The 14,770-nt window shown below is 32.3% G+C and overlaps 1 protein-coding gene across 2 annotated transcripts; it reads right to left on the bottom strand.

The window, feature by feature from the left end:
- Positions 1-4,590: 4,590 nt before the first annotated feature.
- LOC126705365 (TMV resistance protein N-like) lies at positions 4,591-13,453 on the bottom strand. 2 transcript variants are annotated; one of them, XM_050404333.1, is made up of 7 exons: positions 12,795-13,453; positions 11,289-12,387; positions 10,867-11,187; positions 9,702-10,781; positions 8,756-9,591; positions 8,505-8,574; positions 4,591-4,898 (listed from the first exon to the last, which is right to left on the bottom strand). In XM_050404333.1, exons 1-5 carry the CDS (start codon positions 13,280-13,282, stop codon positions 8,806-8,808), a joined length of 3,774 nt encoding a protein of 1,257 aa, XP_050260290.1. In that variant the 5' UTR covers positions 13,283-13,453; the 3' UTR covers positions 4,591-4,898; positions 8,505-8,574; positions 8,756-8,805. The 2 variants fall into 2 exon arrangements, with proteins under 2 accessions (XP_050260290.1, XP_050260291.1); XM_050404334.1 differs by lacking the exon at positions 8,505-8,574.
- Positions 13,454-14,770: the final 1,317 nt, after the last annotated feature.

Raw genomic sequence — 14,770 nt, 5'->3', positions numbered from 1 at the left:
GTTCTTCAATTTTCATTTGAATTTTCATGATTTTACACACTCAACAAATTCGAATTTTTCAACAAATTCGAATTTTTCAACAAATTTGTACTATCTGTACATCTAATGTACACAATTTTTCCTTGAGTTTTCACGGTTTTGTACATTCAACGAATTCAAATTTTTAAACAAATTCATACGATCTGTACATCTAACGTACATACTTTTCCTTTGAATTTTCATTATTTTGTACTTTCAACGAAGTCAAATTTCTCAACAAGTCTAGACTATCTGTACATCTTATGTACACTTTCACGATTTGGTACGTTCATTGATTTTCCTACGATTTTTCCCAAATTTCTACATTCAAATAATTTGAACTTTTTTACAAATTCGAATTATTCGAGGCATTTACCATTAGGTGATTTATACGAATCATTCATTTTTCTTTCATGGAGTTTGTCCATTATTCATATGGTTACATATTTAAAAAAACACAAAAACCATTTAAGTGCAATAACCGTGCCAATGCTAAAAACAGTTTATGCAGAAAATTGTTCACTGTTTTCTCATAAATACTGTTCACTATTTTCTGCATAAACTATTTCTAGCATTCTACATAAAATTATTTTCTGATCAGCATTATTTAAAAAATTGTTCACTCTCTTTTCTGCATAAATTATTTTTTATTCACTATTTAAAAAATTGTTCACTGATTTCTCATAAAACACCTAGTGAAATCGTGTTTTCTAAATTTAAAAGCCAAATCTGAATGCTTTTTCATGTTTGAATTTCACAATAATCGAATCTATTTTTCTGCATTGATAAAATCTGTTTCTACATTAATATAATTTTCTCTCTGCACATCATGTTTACTGCATATTCAAATCTGCTTACTGCATTCATAAAATTTGTTTTTTGCATTAATTAAAACTATTCATTGTTTTCTCATAAAAATTGTTCACTGTTTTCTACATAAACTATTTCTAGGATTTTGCATAAAATCATCTTTAAAATTTAAAGCATATATAATAAAACAAACTTTTTTCTGTACACCTTTGTGCTCTTGCTGAGTAGTGGTATAAGAGTAGCCATGATGATCAATTTTATGCAAAATCCTAGAAATAGTTTATGCAGAAAATAGTGAACAATTTTTATGAGAAAACAATAAATAGTTTTAATTAATGCAGAAAATAGATTTTATGAATGCAGTAAGCAGATTTGAATATCCAGTAAATATGATGTGCAGAGAGCATATAATATTAATGTAGAAACAGATTTTATCAATGCAGAAAAATAGATTCGATTATTGTGAAATTCAAACATGAAAAAGCATTTAGATTTGGCTTTTAAATTTAGAAAACACGATTTCCCTGTACTTAGTTTTGGAGGTTTGCCGACCATGATGTGCCCCACGCTTCCAAGACTCTCGTATGTGTATATTGGCATATTAAGGAAGGCTATTACAAAAGGCTTTCTAAAACTTGGAACTTAAAAGCCTAGAATCTTAGAAACTTAGAAACTTAGAAACTTGTCTTCTGTCTTCGTAGTTCATCTCTTTTATAGGTGAAATGAACCATGGTAAAGTAACCTGAGTAGGTAAATTTAACTTAAGTTAATCTGTCGGTGGTATGGAAATTAGTACTAATGAGTAATAGTTTGTCTGTATCTGTCTGGGAATCTTTCAGATCACGGGAATCTATCAGATCTCGGGAATCTATCAGATCTCTTTTTACGCATGCTAGTAACAGTAGTAACTTTTGAACATTTGTCTGGATTGTCTTGATTTGTCTGGAAGCTATTCACGCGTGCTGGAGAATAGTAATCTGTCATGGATGCCATCTTCGGTGGTTCTACCCAAGCCATTAAAGATGCAATGGCTGTCTTGAATCAAGAAATTATGTAACTGTGGTAGTCAATGTTGATGTGAATTTGAATTGGTTCAGAACCTTAGGAACAAGTACAATGAGTCCATGGCTTAGGTGATTATCTTGTTTTGTGTTTCATTCTCTTTTCCCTTTGCATGCAAATTTCATTCTAGATATGATTCACATTTGTTTGTTCATTCTAATGATTTCTGCCTTTATATAAACTACAAAATGGCAATTCTTTGTTAGGGTTCTTGTTTTTGAATAAACAGAGTAATATCAATAACATTCTAGTGAATGATCATTATTGACAACTACCCTCTAGGAAGCTGTTTTATATTCAGGTATTTGTTATTTTGTTAGCTTTAACACATTATTAAATAATTTACGCAGAAAAAAGAGTAAACAATTTTTAAAATAATGCTAAACAGAAAATAATTTTATGCAGAATACTAGAAATAGTTTATGCAGAAAACAGATTTAATGAATGCAGTAAGCAAATTCGAATATACAGTAAACATGATGTGCAGAGAGGAAATTTTATTAATGTAGAAATATATTTTATCAATGCAGAAAAAGAGATTCGATTATTGTGAAATTCAAACATGAAAAAGCATTTAGATTTGGCTTTTAAATTTAGAAATCACGATTTCACTAGATGTTTTATGAGAAAACAGTGAATAATTTTTTAAATAGTGAACAGAAAATAATTTACGCAGAAAAGAGAGTGAACAACTTGTTATAAAGTTTACACAGTAAGTTGTTACTAATTCTCATCTGGACCTATTAGTGACATTATATTTTTCCCTACCATTAACAACTTGCCATGCAGACTTTATTGTGAAATTTTTGAAAAAATATTGTGTCCATAACTTGCATAAAGAGAGGTAATTAAAACATATATATTTATATATATCTTGTCTTTTTTGGTAATTTACAACTCAAACCGCCACTTTTATAAGTATTAGCCAAACATTCAACTTTGTCAAAAAGCATTTTTTGATAGTTTTTACCAAACATGTTACTTTAAAAAAAAAAAAAAAAAACACTCAGTTTCATATTTTATTTTTTAAAACTTCCACTTTTTCCAAAAGAACTGTTTGAAAAAGCTGAACCAAACTCACCTTAGTAGAACTAATAGATTGTGGTTTTTTTTTAGTTGCAACTTACGCATATGCAAGTAACAATAATATGCAAGTATTATAAAAGATTTAATTGCTTGAGTTCAAATCATCTCCTTCATTAATAAATAAGGAGTTATAAAAAAAAATTAGAAAGGTTTTTTTATTGATAATCTTAATTAAAGATATTATATATAAGGACAAATATACAAAATTATGCATGTTATATTATAATAATCATTCATTTAGTTAGAAAATAATTCTAAAATTATGTAATAATAACTCATTTAGTTATAATTTCTCAAAAAAATATATAAAGAAAATTCAGGATTAAAGCCATGCAACGCATGGAACTTTCACTAGTATCTTTTATAAATTTAAGCATTATAAAACATTTCATCCACACTTTAAGGGTATCATTTGATTCATGTTGACGACTCGAATAATGTTGTGTGGTTTTTAATATGCATGGTACTCGAGTTCCATAAAAAGTGGTATTTCCCTATATAGTTCCGATACAGTGTTTTTTTACAAAATATTTCAAAAATTTGTGGTATTTGGCCATTTTGGCCCATGAAACCCCCCTAATTTGTATTTATACTCCCAATTTTGCTTTTGTCAGAAAATCCATGTTTTTAATGTCAAACCAAATAATATCCTCAAAAATTTTGGATTTTCATGCAGCAGAAATAAAACCCAGCATATTATGATTTATGAGATGAAACAAAAAAAGTGTCGCTTTTGACACTAGGAGCAAGAGAAATGGGAAAAAAAAAGTTTCAAAAGGATTAAATACTGGAGCTGTTAGAGGCAAATCAGGCTTGCTGATGCAAAGCATGTAGGAAGACATTTGGATTAGAAAAAATTCCCCAAGTCCTTTGGCATTTCAATCATAGATAAATCCTTTCGAACAATCTGCATCTACCTTGAGCAATAAAGAAAGTGTATAATTTTTGACAAAAGCTCTTTGAACTTGGCTGAGGTATATGGTATAAAGGGGAAATTGATAAAGTCGTGGATGTATATCAACACCCAAATTCTGCCAGCAACCCAGCTGGATATGGATATGTTGGATGGGACCATCTGGAAGCACTGAGCAAGAAATTTCCAAGGCAGTAAAACTATAATTAAAAAGTTAAAAGACTTGAGGCAAATGATCTATCCATATTCATCTAATTGAGTATTGCTTGGAATATGATGATTGGTTTTTGTTTTTACTAAACAATAAGTTAATGGGCACAACTTTTTTCATACACACTAATATGATCTATTGTACGATTGGTGCAAAATAACGATAGTGTAACTTTATAAGTGGTAAGTACATATAAAAGTGATTTTACAATCACAATTTGCTATTTACAAAATATATAAAACCTTGAGGTCTTTTCCTTCTTAATATAAAAAGTATATCATTGCTTCAAACATTTTTTTTTTTTTTTGTTCCTTAAGCAGTCAAGTCAACTGACCAGCCTTCATGGCTTGATTCCTGTTAGATTGCGTTCAGCGTGAGCTTTCAAAGCTACAAAGTTTTGTGACATAATATCATCGCTGATTAGAATGAATCTCCCATTATCCTTACTAAAAAAGAAATCAAATAACAGATAGTACCAATGCCAGTAAACTGTTCTAAAGAACTAAAAGCCTTTTCTTACCAACTTTCTCCTTCATGCAATCAATGTGGTGAAGGTTTGGAAATATCTATTCAAGGTAGATTATACAATTAGCATGCATTTGACAGCAAACAGAAGAAAAATACAAACTACATCACAGTACATTTAGCATGGTCCATTCCATCAGATTTGAAGTATACTAATTAGATTACAGGGGGAGAAGTATAAAGTTCATAATCAATGACAATGCTTTCCTTGCGTCCTATCAATTCAATCATCCTTGCCAGCAACACTGATAAATGCTTTGATTTCAGTCCTCCCTATTGCAAACCAGCAGAAAACATCAACACAAGTTATTGGACAAAAGTGGGTCTAGAAATGGACTTACATCTACTTACAAAGATTGTATTAGAAAAATGCATATTGACTCAGCCAGAACCACTTCATCTTCTTAAGTAAAGTGACATACGTATGAAATCAACCAATGGTAAGTCCAAGACCATGCATGTAGGATACTATACAGACTTTGTAAAATTTGATCAACAAGAAAGTTAAACAGAGAAAATACATCAATTTGGTTATAATAAATATTTGATAACTGTTAAAAGTATTATCCTTCAAAATTTTGGAAAAAAAAAGTATACATATTTAAGATTATACATAACATATATATAATCTAAAATATGCGGAAACCCAACGGGTGGTCCTAATATGGTGGGGCTAATGAAAGAAGAATATAGGCAGTTTCAGTTCGTGGCATGTCACAAAGAAGGGCTGTAATGCTATGGTATGGATCGCTGTGTAAAATCCAATGTTCAAAGTAGCACAGCACACAAATTCAAATAATAAATATAGCTCACAAGCACAGAAACACAGATCTACGACTACAAGCAACTCATATAGTTCACAAAAAATAAAAATAGAAAAGCTTTTTAAATTTTAAAATAGCAAAAACAATTTACAACTAAAAAAAGACTAGCAGATCAGAGAGGAAACAGGCACCGTACAACAGATCAGTATGAGAACAAGTATTAGGCCTCTGTTTGGTAACTGAGAAATCGCAATCCATCTCCTTCTTTCTCGGTGTCAATATCTCTCTCTCTCTCTATCTCAGTCTCAATCTCACGATCCCTCGCCGACTCGCAATCTCTCTCTCTCTCAACTGCCGATCCGACGATCCCTAACTCTTTCTCCTTCCCCCTTTCTTTCTCCCTCAATTCCTCAGGTAGGGCTCAATCGTATTGTGATTTTTTGGTTTGTTTTCAGGGGCAAGGAACGACGTCGTTCCCCTTTTCTGCCTTTTTCTTTCTTTTCTTTTCTTTTTTTTTAATTACAAATTAAAAAAAAAAAAAAAAAAAAAAAAAAACCTACATCATTTTGGTTAGTAAACGGAAAAACTTAACAAAATCCTAACAGAATATTTAATTGACAAAATTTGAAACTTAGAGGACTGAAATAACAAAACTAAAACTCAGAGGACTGAAATGACAAAAGATGAAATTTAAAGGGTCAGTTTTGGGTTTTAGTCAAAGTTTTACAACTAGTATTCCAATGTTATATTTATGAGAAAGTTTAAAGACACAATTTTAGTGTCACAATTTTTACTACAATTCTGAAATGTTTAACTAAAGTAGTAGAGAAAAAGTGGTGAGTATGTGAAAGTGATTGTCCAAACTCATAATTGCCAACTTTCAAGTTGTGGTATAAGTTGGGGCAAATAATGTGTTAGTAGAAGAAAGGTATATTTATACATGTAATTTTTTCCACAAGTGTATAAAATCAGTACTTTCCACTCAAATAAAAATAAAAATAATTCCTATAAAAAAAATAATTATTTCATATAAATTTATTGATAGAAGACTAGGAAGTATAGTTTTAAAAATTGGACTGACCGGTGAAATCGGGAATCAGGCACCAATTTGGTCTGGTAAAAACCCCTAAAACCGGTATAAAATAGGCCAAAAATTGAAAAAAAAAAAAAATAGGGAACCAAGACCAAAAACAGTTCTTTGGTCGTACCGGTTTTTAAAACCATACTAGGAAGTGAATGACATATCAGTAACTTAAAAAGGAAGAGCTCAAAAGACAAGAGTCACAAATGTAGCAATGCAAGTAGAGGAAAGGTTATTCTACAACTTGTTAAACCATTTCTTTAAGCATGGGATTGTTAGAAATAGGATAATAATTGTTGTAATCCCTTTAGTTAGTTAGTTGAGATTATGATGAGTTAGTTAAGATATGTAACTCATTTAACACTTAGATTAATTCTTTGACCACATGTAACTCATTTAACACATGGATTAATTCTTAGAGCACATGTTGAATTAATTAACTAATTATCTTACGCCAAGTGGGCCAATAAGATTGGAGCTAATCTTCTATAAATACTAAGTGTAATTCAACGGTAGATGTTGAAGAATAAACCAATTAATTGCTTAGTGTATTTTCTCTCTTTTAATATTTTTCTATTGAGGGTGATTACCTCAAATTAAGTCAATTCTCCTATATTCTCCTACAATTCCTATCAATCCCCACTAGGAATCGCTAGGTTCCGAACAAGGATCAACAGATGTTATTAGTCTTTCAGGATAAAATTCCCGATTACAACTTCTAGTTCTACGAGGTCTCACTTCACTATTACAATTTTGCTTATTTCTTTCCCTAATATCAATTATCAATTAACAAAGGAGACCCCAATTGTAAGATAAAGAAGCCATATGGACACCCCACAACCTGTCCCCAAATAAACACTTAACATTCTCCAAAACTTTCTGGCATAGCTCAAACTAGTACCCTCAGAAAACATTTTACAAAACAACATAACCCACAATAAGCTCCTCCTATTTTCTTGGGAAAAAATGCATTTTATATAAAGGAAAGAAATTGCCAGCAAATCCGAACAAAACTAGCTTGCTTGAGCTATGCGTATGTGTTCTAAAAAGAAAACCATATAAAGGCATAAACCCCAGCATTTTCTCACTTGTCCAGTTTGTATGAAAAATATAGGATAAGAAAACAAAATTTATATGTTTCAAAGGGAAACCAGAAAGTTGAGAACTCAAGAACTAAGTCTGGCACCACTATTTCAACCTGTTTTAGTAAAGCATTACAATTTTCCAAATACAAATATTAGGGATTTGTCACGTTTCCTTATAGCCATACAGAGAAATAGTCACATACAAGAATAAATTTTGTGCTGAGTACATCAATAAAGATAATCTGACCAGCAAAAAATAAATAATAATTAAAGATATTCAATTAATAAAAGATAATCCATCAAATACAAATATTTTAAGGACATAAATAAAATATACTTAACTAGAGCTCAGTTGCCACAAACACCTAACAGGAATTCTAGACAAAAACTTCAATTTTAAAATCAAATTGTTTAAATGAAACAAGAAATAATGACCTTTAAGTTTCTTATATTAGGATCCCCAAAACAAAAAGCCCTCCAATAAAAAGAGCTCAATTCAACTATTACAAACTCAATACAAAAATCAAAAAACCAATGAGCAAAATTTCCACTGCTTTCTAAAAATCCAAACTGAACTAAATTAACAAAATTCATCATAGCCTCAAAGATTAACAAAAATAAAACTGAACTAACGGTTAACTCAATTTTCAGATTTCAAAAGGTTGATGCAGTGAAGGGAAAAAAATGATCAAATGCTCTTTTTTTAATTAATTAATATATTTATATAGGCCCTAAGAGAAGGCGGCCTCTATGGGAAAAAGGGCCCAATGTTTTTCTCTGTTTGATTTTATGTGGCAAGCATCTATTGTATTCTTTTATGGAAAATTATATTCTTTTATGGAAAATTGTAGTAAGTACTACAAATGGAGCAACAAAAGTTCTAAGTTTACCCTCCAACATTATTGAACAAAAATGATGAGCACACAATTAATTGCACATTTCTTCTCACCTGCTAGCAATTTGACAATTTCTCCCCCCCAACAAAGTCTAACAACTTCATCTTATGCACCATCCAGCAACTAGACAAAACAAGAATCACACATTACTAAACTCAGATGGCCCTTTGTCACAGATTAAAAAAAAAAAAAAAAAAAAAAGCAAGCATATGTCAATGAATTTAAAGAGAAAAAAGAAATTAAAAAAAAAAGCTACAAACGAGTTCTGTAAGAGAGAGAGAGAGAGAGAAAGATGGTGACTTACAAAAAAATCAGAATTATTATCCTTGCAGATTCATCAAAAAGCTACCACTTTCACGGGGATTCCTCTTGCTCGCAATCAGAGTTACCTTGTTCATGTGTGCTTAAATTCCCAAACCAATTTCCCAAACGCGGAACGAATCTTTCAATTAGATTAGGGAGTTGTATCCTCTTTGGATCAGGTATGTCTGTGTCATTAGATGTGCCTTGTCCACTAGGTCCAGCCCCATCCCCATCAGATTCATCACGGCTTCGCTTAACTTTGGTATCTTCTACTAAATTATCTAAGTCATCCTCATAAGGAGTGATGTTGCAGTTGTTGCCCCGAGCCATTTGTTTGAGATCTTCAATGTCTTGCTCATATACCAAACGGGCCCCACATTTCGTAAACTCCATGCCTGGACTGGTAGATTGAAATCCAACCAGAATATGGCTGAATCCATTAGCATCAACTTGATTCAATTCTTCTATCCAATCCCCTCCGAAATATTGGAAGGGATAATATTCTAGCCAAAGGTGATTTGATTCAACATTACCAAACTCTTCGGTTAAAGAAATGCCCCGTGTGGTATATTGATATTCATTGGCTATAACAGAACACCAAAGCTTATGCGTAAATTTAAAAAATCCCATATATTCAATTTCAAGTTTGTCAAGTGGATGATGCTGGCGAAATACATAAGCAACACACACGGCGATTCCTATCAATTTGTCACATAATAAATCTGAAGGTACTTGTAGTTTCAATGAAGGCCCCACATTTTGGTGGCTAAACCATTTTGGAATTTCACCTCCAGGCATCTCGAAACCATATGTCCACAGCTTTGGATTACAGTTTCTCTGAAATATACAAATCATGATGATTAGTACTTCACATGAGAGAGAGAGAGAGAGAGAGAGAGAGAGAGAGAGAGAGAGAGAGAGAGAGAGAGAGAGAGAGAGAGAGAGACCTGAGTGATATAACGCCATAGCATTGTTAACAACAAATCACCATAGCCTTGATTGTCAATCAATTTGACACAATTGGTAAGACGAATATCCGGCCGAAAATCATCTTCTGGTCTTAATGATAATGTTTCCAGTGAGGTACACTCCATTGCATAAATATGCTTAATATTTAATGGAAGTTCTGGCAATGATCGAAGACCAGTGCAACCACACAAATAAAGTTCTTCCATACTAGATAGTTGAGTGATACTTTTAGGAAGGTAAGCAAAATTATTTCCTATTAGACTTAATTTTAATAAAGACGACAAGTTGCTAAGAACATCAGGAATTGTTTGAAGATTGCAGTAACTAAGATCCAGTTTAGTCAAAGAGCACAAGCCTGCTAAACTATGGACTAACATTCTCATGGGATTTGGACTTCTTCTTGGCATTAAAGGAAAACTAAGAACTTTATTTGAAGATTTAGGTGATAGCCATTCACATCCTTTGAAAGATACTGCTCTAAGATTTTTTAAGTGACCAATGGATGAAGGTAGCCTTGTTATAGCAGTTCCACCCAAACCTAGCTCCTCCAAGCCTTCAACATTTCCCAAGATCTCTGGCAATTCATCCAGTTTTGAGCAGCCAGATAAAATGAGAGATTTAAGAGACGTCAAGCTACAACAAGCAATAGGAAGAATTGAAAGGTTTTTGCAGTCTCTTAAATTCAATCTAACAAGGCTAGTTAAATGCTCCATAGATATTGGTAGATCTTTTATAGAAGTATCATTCAAATAAAGCTTCAACAAACGTGACATATTTCCCACAATCTCTGGAAACTTCTTCAATCTTGAACAACCACCAAGATCAAAAATTTCAAGAGCATCCAAGCCAATCTTGTTTGGAAGTCTTTTGAGACATTTGCAACCATTCAGGTCCAATTGAATAAGTTGTTTGAGATTTCCAAGAGATGCATGGATATACGACAATCTTGTACATCCTCGAAGAATCAAATGCTTAAGATTTGGGGCTCCACTGAGGTCTGGGGTCTCAATCAAGTTTTGAGACTCACTTAGGTCAATGAGTTTTAACTCATCTAAAATCTGTTATAAAATAATATTTAATTAGATAAACTCAATCCTTAATGGAAACGAAGAAAATACACATTTGTAAAAGTGAAAAACTTACCAAAATCCCTTTCCATAATTGTCTAATGCCACTGCAAACCATTCTCAATTCAACAAGTTTGTTTGGTTGAAAACTAGTTGGGATGTAATTTAAAGGATATCCATGCCAATTTATAACATGTAACTCATTAGAAAGATAGTTGAGACCATGTGGAAGTTGCATATTACATCTAATGAGGTCTTCTGGAGGTTGTACATCTGAGAATGCTTTCCCAATTTTAAGAAATCTCAAATTTTTCATCTTTGAGAATGCTTCAGCATTCAATTGTTCCTCTTTATGAATAGGTATTATTAGGGCTATGCCTTCAACTACCTCTGTTCCCTAATAACAAAAAATAATAAAATTAGAATAATTGGCAATTTCTTAGAAAAACTATAAGAATATATGTATTTCTAAGTTCAGGTTTAGACTAGTCAACTTACAGTATTATTATTCAATACATGATGAACATCCTCATAGAGCCACAACCTACTACGCCCACCAGGCTCTTCAGGGGATTCACGAAGAACAATTTCTTGACCCATTTTTTGTAGCAAATCATGCATCCACAAATTTCTATCGTCATCAACAGTTATGAGAGATTTTTCCATAAGAACACCAATATTGTAGTCCGGATAGTAACCAAAACCTTTTAGTATATCTCTAATGCAATCATTGCTCTCTCCTTTGAAAAAACATGCAATATCTAAAAACAATTTTTGTTGCATGTCCGTCAGCCCATTATAACTTATTTGAAGTATATTCAAAATGTTTTCATCAGGTTCTGCTTTTAGTTTTTGTAAGACATTTTCCCATTCATTAATCTCCTCATCAAACAAAGAAGAACCTAAAACTTTAAGAGCTAAAGGAAGGCCTTTGGCGTAACGCATAAATTTCTTAGACAAATCAATAAAGTTTTCTTCAGGACGAGGTTTCTTAAAAGCTCTCCAACTAAAAAGTTGCAAGGCATCATCTTTATTCAACCCCTTAATTGTATATATATAATTCACACCACATCTTCTCAACAAATGGCTATCTCTACTAGTTACAATGATTCTACTCCCTAGACCAAACCAATCATGCCTCCCAGCTAATGCTTTTAGTTGTTCATCTCCATCCACATCATCAAGGACAATCAAAACCTTTTTATTATGTAGTATAGTCCCCATAACATTGATTCCCTCATAAAAATTCCATATATCTATTTCGCTTTCCATGAGGATCGTAGATAGAAGCTGCTTTTGTAAAAAAACTAGACCTTGATTTTTAGTTTTTTCTTTAACATTTTCAATACAGCTGCTAGCTTCAAAATTACCAGAAATTCTTTTATAAATTTCTTTTGCAAGAGTTGTTTTGCCCATTCCACCCATCCCACAAATCCCAACAAAACGAACATCACCCAACCCTTCATCTAAATATAAATCCAACACTTCCTTCACGCGGGAGTCTATTCCAACAAGTTCCTCGCAAACACTTGGAAATTCACGATTCAACTCACTAAATATCTTTATGAGAATTTCATGGATAACTATTGAGTCATGCCTGTAAACAAGAGAGCAGAACAATAATTTTGTTGAGATAGAGTAAAGTCACATTTAGAGACAAAACATTCAACATAAGTACAATCTTAGCTACGTTCATTAGTAAAAGGAATCTTTTAAAAGTGTAAAATAAGACATCTTGGACATTCTAGGTTGCTTATCATAACAATTCTTAAGGAAACTAAAACTATAAAAAGGAGGCAAGCTTTATAGATTCGTCAAGTCATTTGTAGAATGTGGATCAACCAATTTTGTGTCTATGTTTGTCCATATTGGGTGATTTAGTAAGTGACTACCATGTGGTTCTTCAACCAAAGTCCAATTTGAGCTTATAATTTCCTAATTTTGTAATATGGATGGAAGAAAGAAATTAACGATGGATAGAATTATTCTAAAAGAAATTCTTACTTTTCCTTTAAATCCCATCCAGTGAGATCACCAATTTTTGTCAAAGCAGCTTTCCATGTTTGCACATTCCCTATGTTATCCTGGAGGTGCTCTTCATGTTTTGCAAAGGCATTTGCAAAAGTCCCCCTCTGATGACGCACGTCATTAGGATCTACATAGTGGAAAACTGGCAGAACTACCAACCCCATCTTCTCCATGCACTCAACAATCTTTGCTAGTTCAATCAAGCACCACTTCGAAGAGGCATAGTCTTTTGAGAGAATAACGATAGCAACTCTTGATTCTTCTATTGCTTTCAAGAGTTCTGAAGTAGTGATTGCTCCCTGCTTGAGTTTTTCATCAACCCTAAAAGTGGATATACCCTTTTGTTTCAAACCAGAATATAGATCATTTGTAAAATAAGTGCTCTCACCTTTGAAACTAAGAAACACATCGTGTGCCCACCTAGGGGTAGAAGAAGAAGATGGTAATGATGAAGTAAAAGCCATGAGAGAAATGGATGAGCTTGAACCGTGAGCACTTTTAGTTTACAGACACAGAAAATTGTAGGTATGACTGAAGAAAGCTTGTTGAAATAACACTGGGCAATGGAGTGTACTGTAGCTAAGTGAGACAAATTAAGGTTCCAGCATTCATGAATCATGTGTCAACAATTCATTTTCTATGTGCAAGTGGCCATCCTCATCTTTCAGGTATCTTCCTGGCCCAACAACTACATAAATTTAAAAGTAAATTGTTAAACTATATTATTTGGTTTATAATGGGGGACAGGTATATAGAATTTCTATGCATCGCATGTGGTGGGTTTGTGAGAGTGAGAAGATGCATGGTATTGGTGGGGTTTGTGTACGACTATTTCTCTTCTTCTTTTTTGGCTAAATGAACGACTCTTTATTGAAAGAGTGGATGTCTTTTTGTCCTAACTAGGTATAGGATACTTTAATTTACATTAAAAAAAAAAAAAAGATACTTTAATAAGTTTGGATTTGGGTCATAAACGGGTTAACCCGAAAGCAATATGATAAGAAATATGTCATAAGCAGGTCAACCCGCATAACCCGCAATAGATACGTTTGGCATGCCAATTTATTTGTGTCAACCTAAAATGACCCACTTAACACAACCCATTTAACAAGTATAACAAATAAATATTTATTTTATTTTAGATTTGTCAAATACCTTTTGATATCCAACATATATTTTAAATTTAAAAAGAAAAGTGAGTAATTACAAAAACTTACTAGGTATATAATTGGAAATTGAAACTTTACAAATCCTAGATTTCTAAACCTTACAAACCCTAAATCTCTAAACCTTCTTATAAATGTCTAATTTTTTTATTTATTTTTATTTCAGCTGTACTACTCACTCTACTATATGATAGACTCATGCACAATTCTCAAACTCAAAGTTTCAAACCGGTTATTTCTCTCTCTCTCTCTCCCTCTCTCTCTCTCTCTCTCTCTCTCTCTCTCTCTCTCTCTCTCTCTCTCTCTCTCTCTCTCTCTCTCTCTCTCTCTCTCTCTCTCTCTCTCATGTGTTTAGTGAGTTTTAGAATTAAAGAAAACCGTTTTCTTGGTGTTTCAAAATTCTGCAATAATTTTTTCTGCATAATGTTTTTGTTCTATAAACTTTGAACCCATGTGTTGTTATTAATATATGAGATATATTAATTGTTAATTAAGGCCACAAGTTTCTCAAAAAAAAAAAAAAATTAAGGCCACAATTGTAGCTTTTATCTTGTACCGTGTGTTTTTTTTTTGGTGTTTGTATTAGTGTTGGACACCGTCTGCATATCTTGCAAGTGGGTTTATTGAGATAGTTTATAAACTAGATTTGATGGGTATTGCTTTTAAAACTATTGAGGCATGATCATATTTTGTAACTACTAATACTTATATATATATATATATATATATATATATTTTTTTTTTTTTGGCATAGAACTTGCACAAATGAAATTGGATGAGCTTGTG

The sequence above is a fragment of the Quercus robur genome, chromosome 11, assembly GCF_932294415.1.
Source record: "Quercus robur chromosome 11, dhQueRobu3.1, whole genome shotgun sequence".
Lineage (NCBI taxonomy): Eukaryota > Viridiplantae > Streptophyta > Magnoliopsida > Fagales > Fagaceae > Quercus > Quercus robur.
This window is presented reverse-complemented; position numbering and strand designations above follow the sequence as displayed.

Excerpts from the sequence above, each read along its gene's own strand:
- LOC126705365 (XM_050404333.1), bottom strand. The coding sequence starts at position 13,282 with ATGGCTTTTACTTCATCATTACCATCTTCTTCTTCTACCCCTAGGTGG. Across the intron at positions 12,388-12,794 it reads GGATGGGATTTAAAGGAAAA|GCATGACTCAATAGTTATCC; the intron begins GTAAGAATTTCT and ends TCTTGTTTACAG. Across the intron at positions 10,782-10,866 it reads AATTATGGAAAGGGATTTTG|ATTTTAGATGAGTTAAAACT; the intron begins GTAAGTTTTTCA and ends ATTTTATAACAG.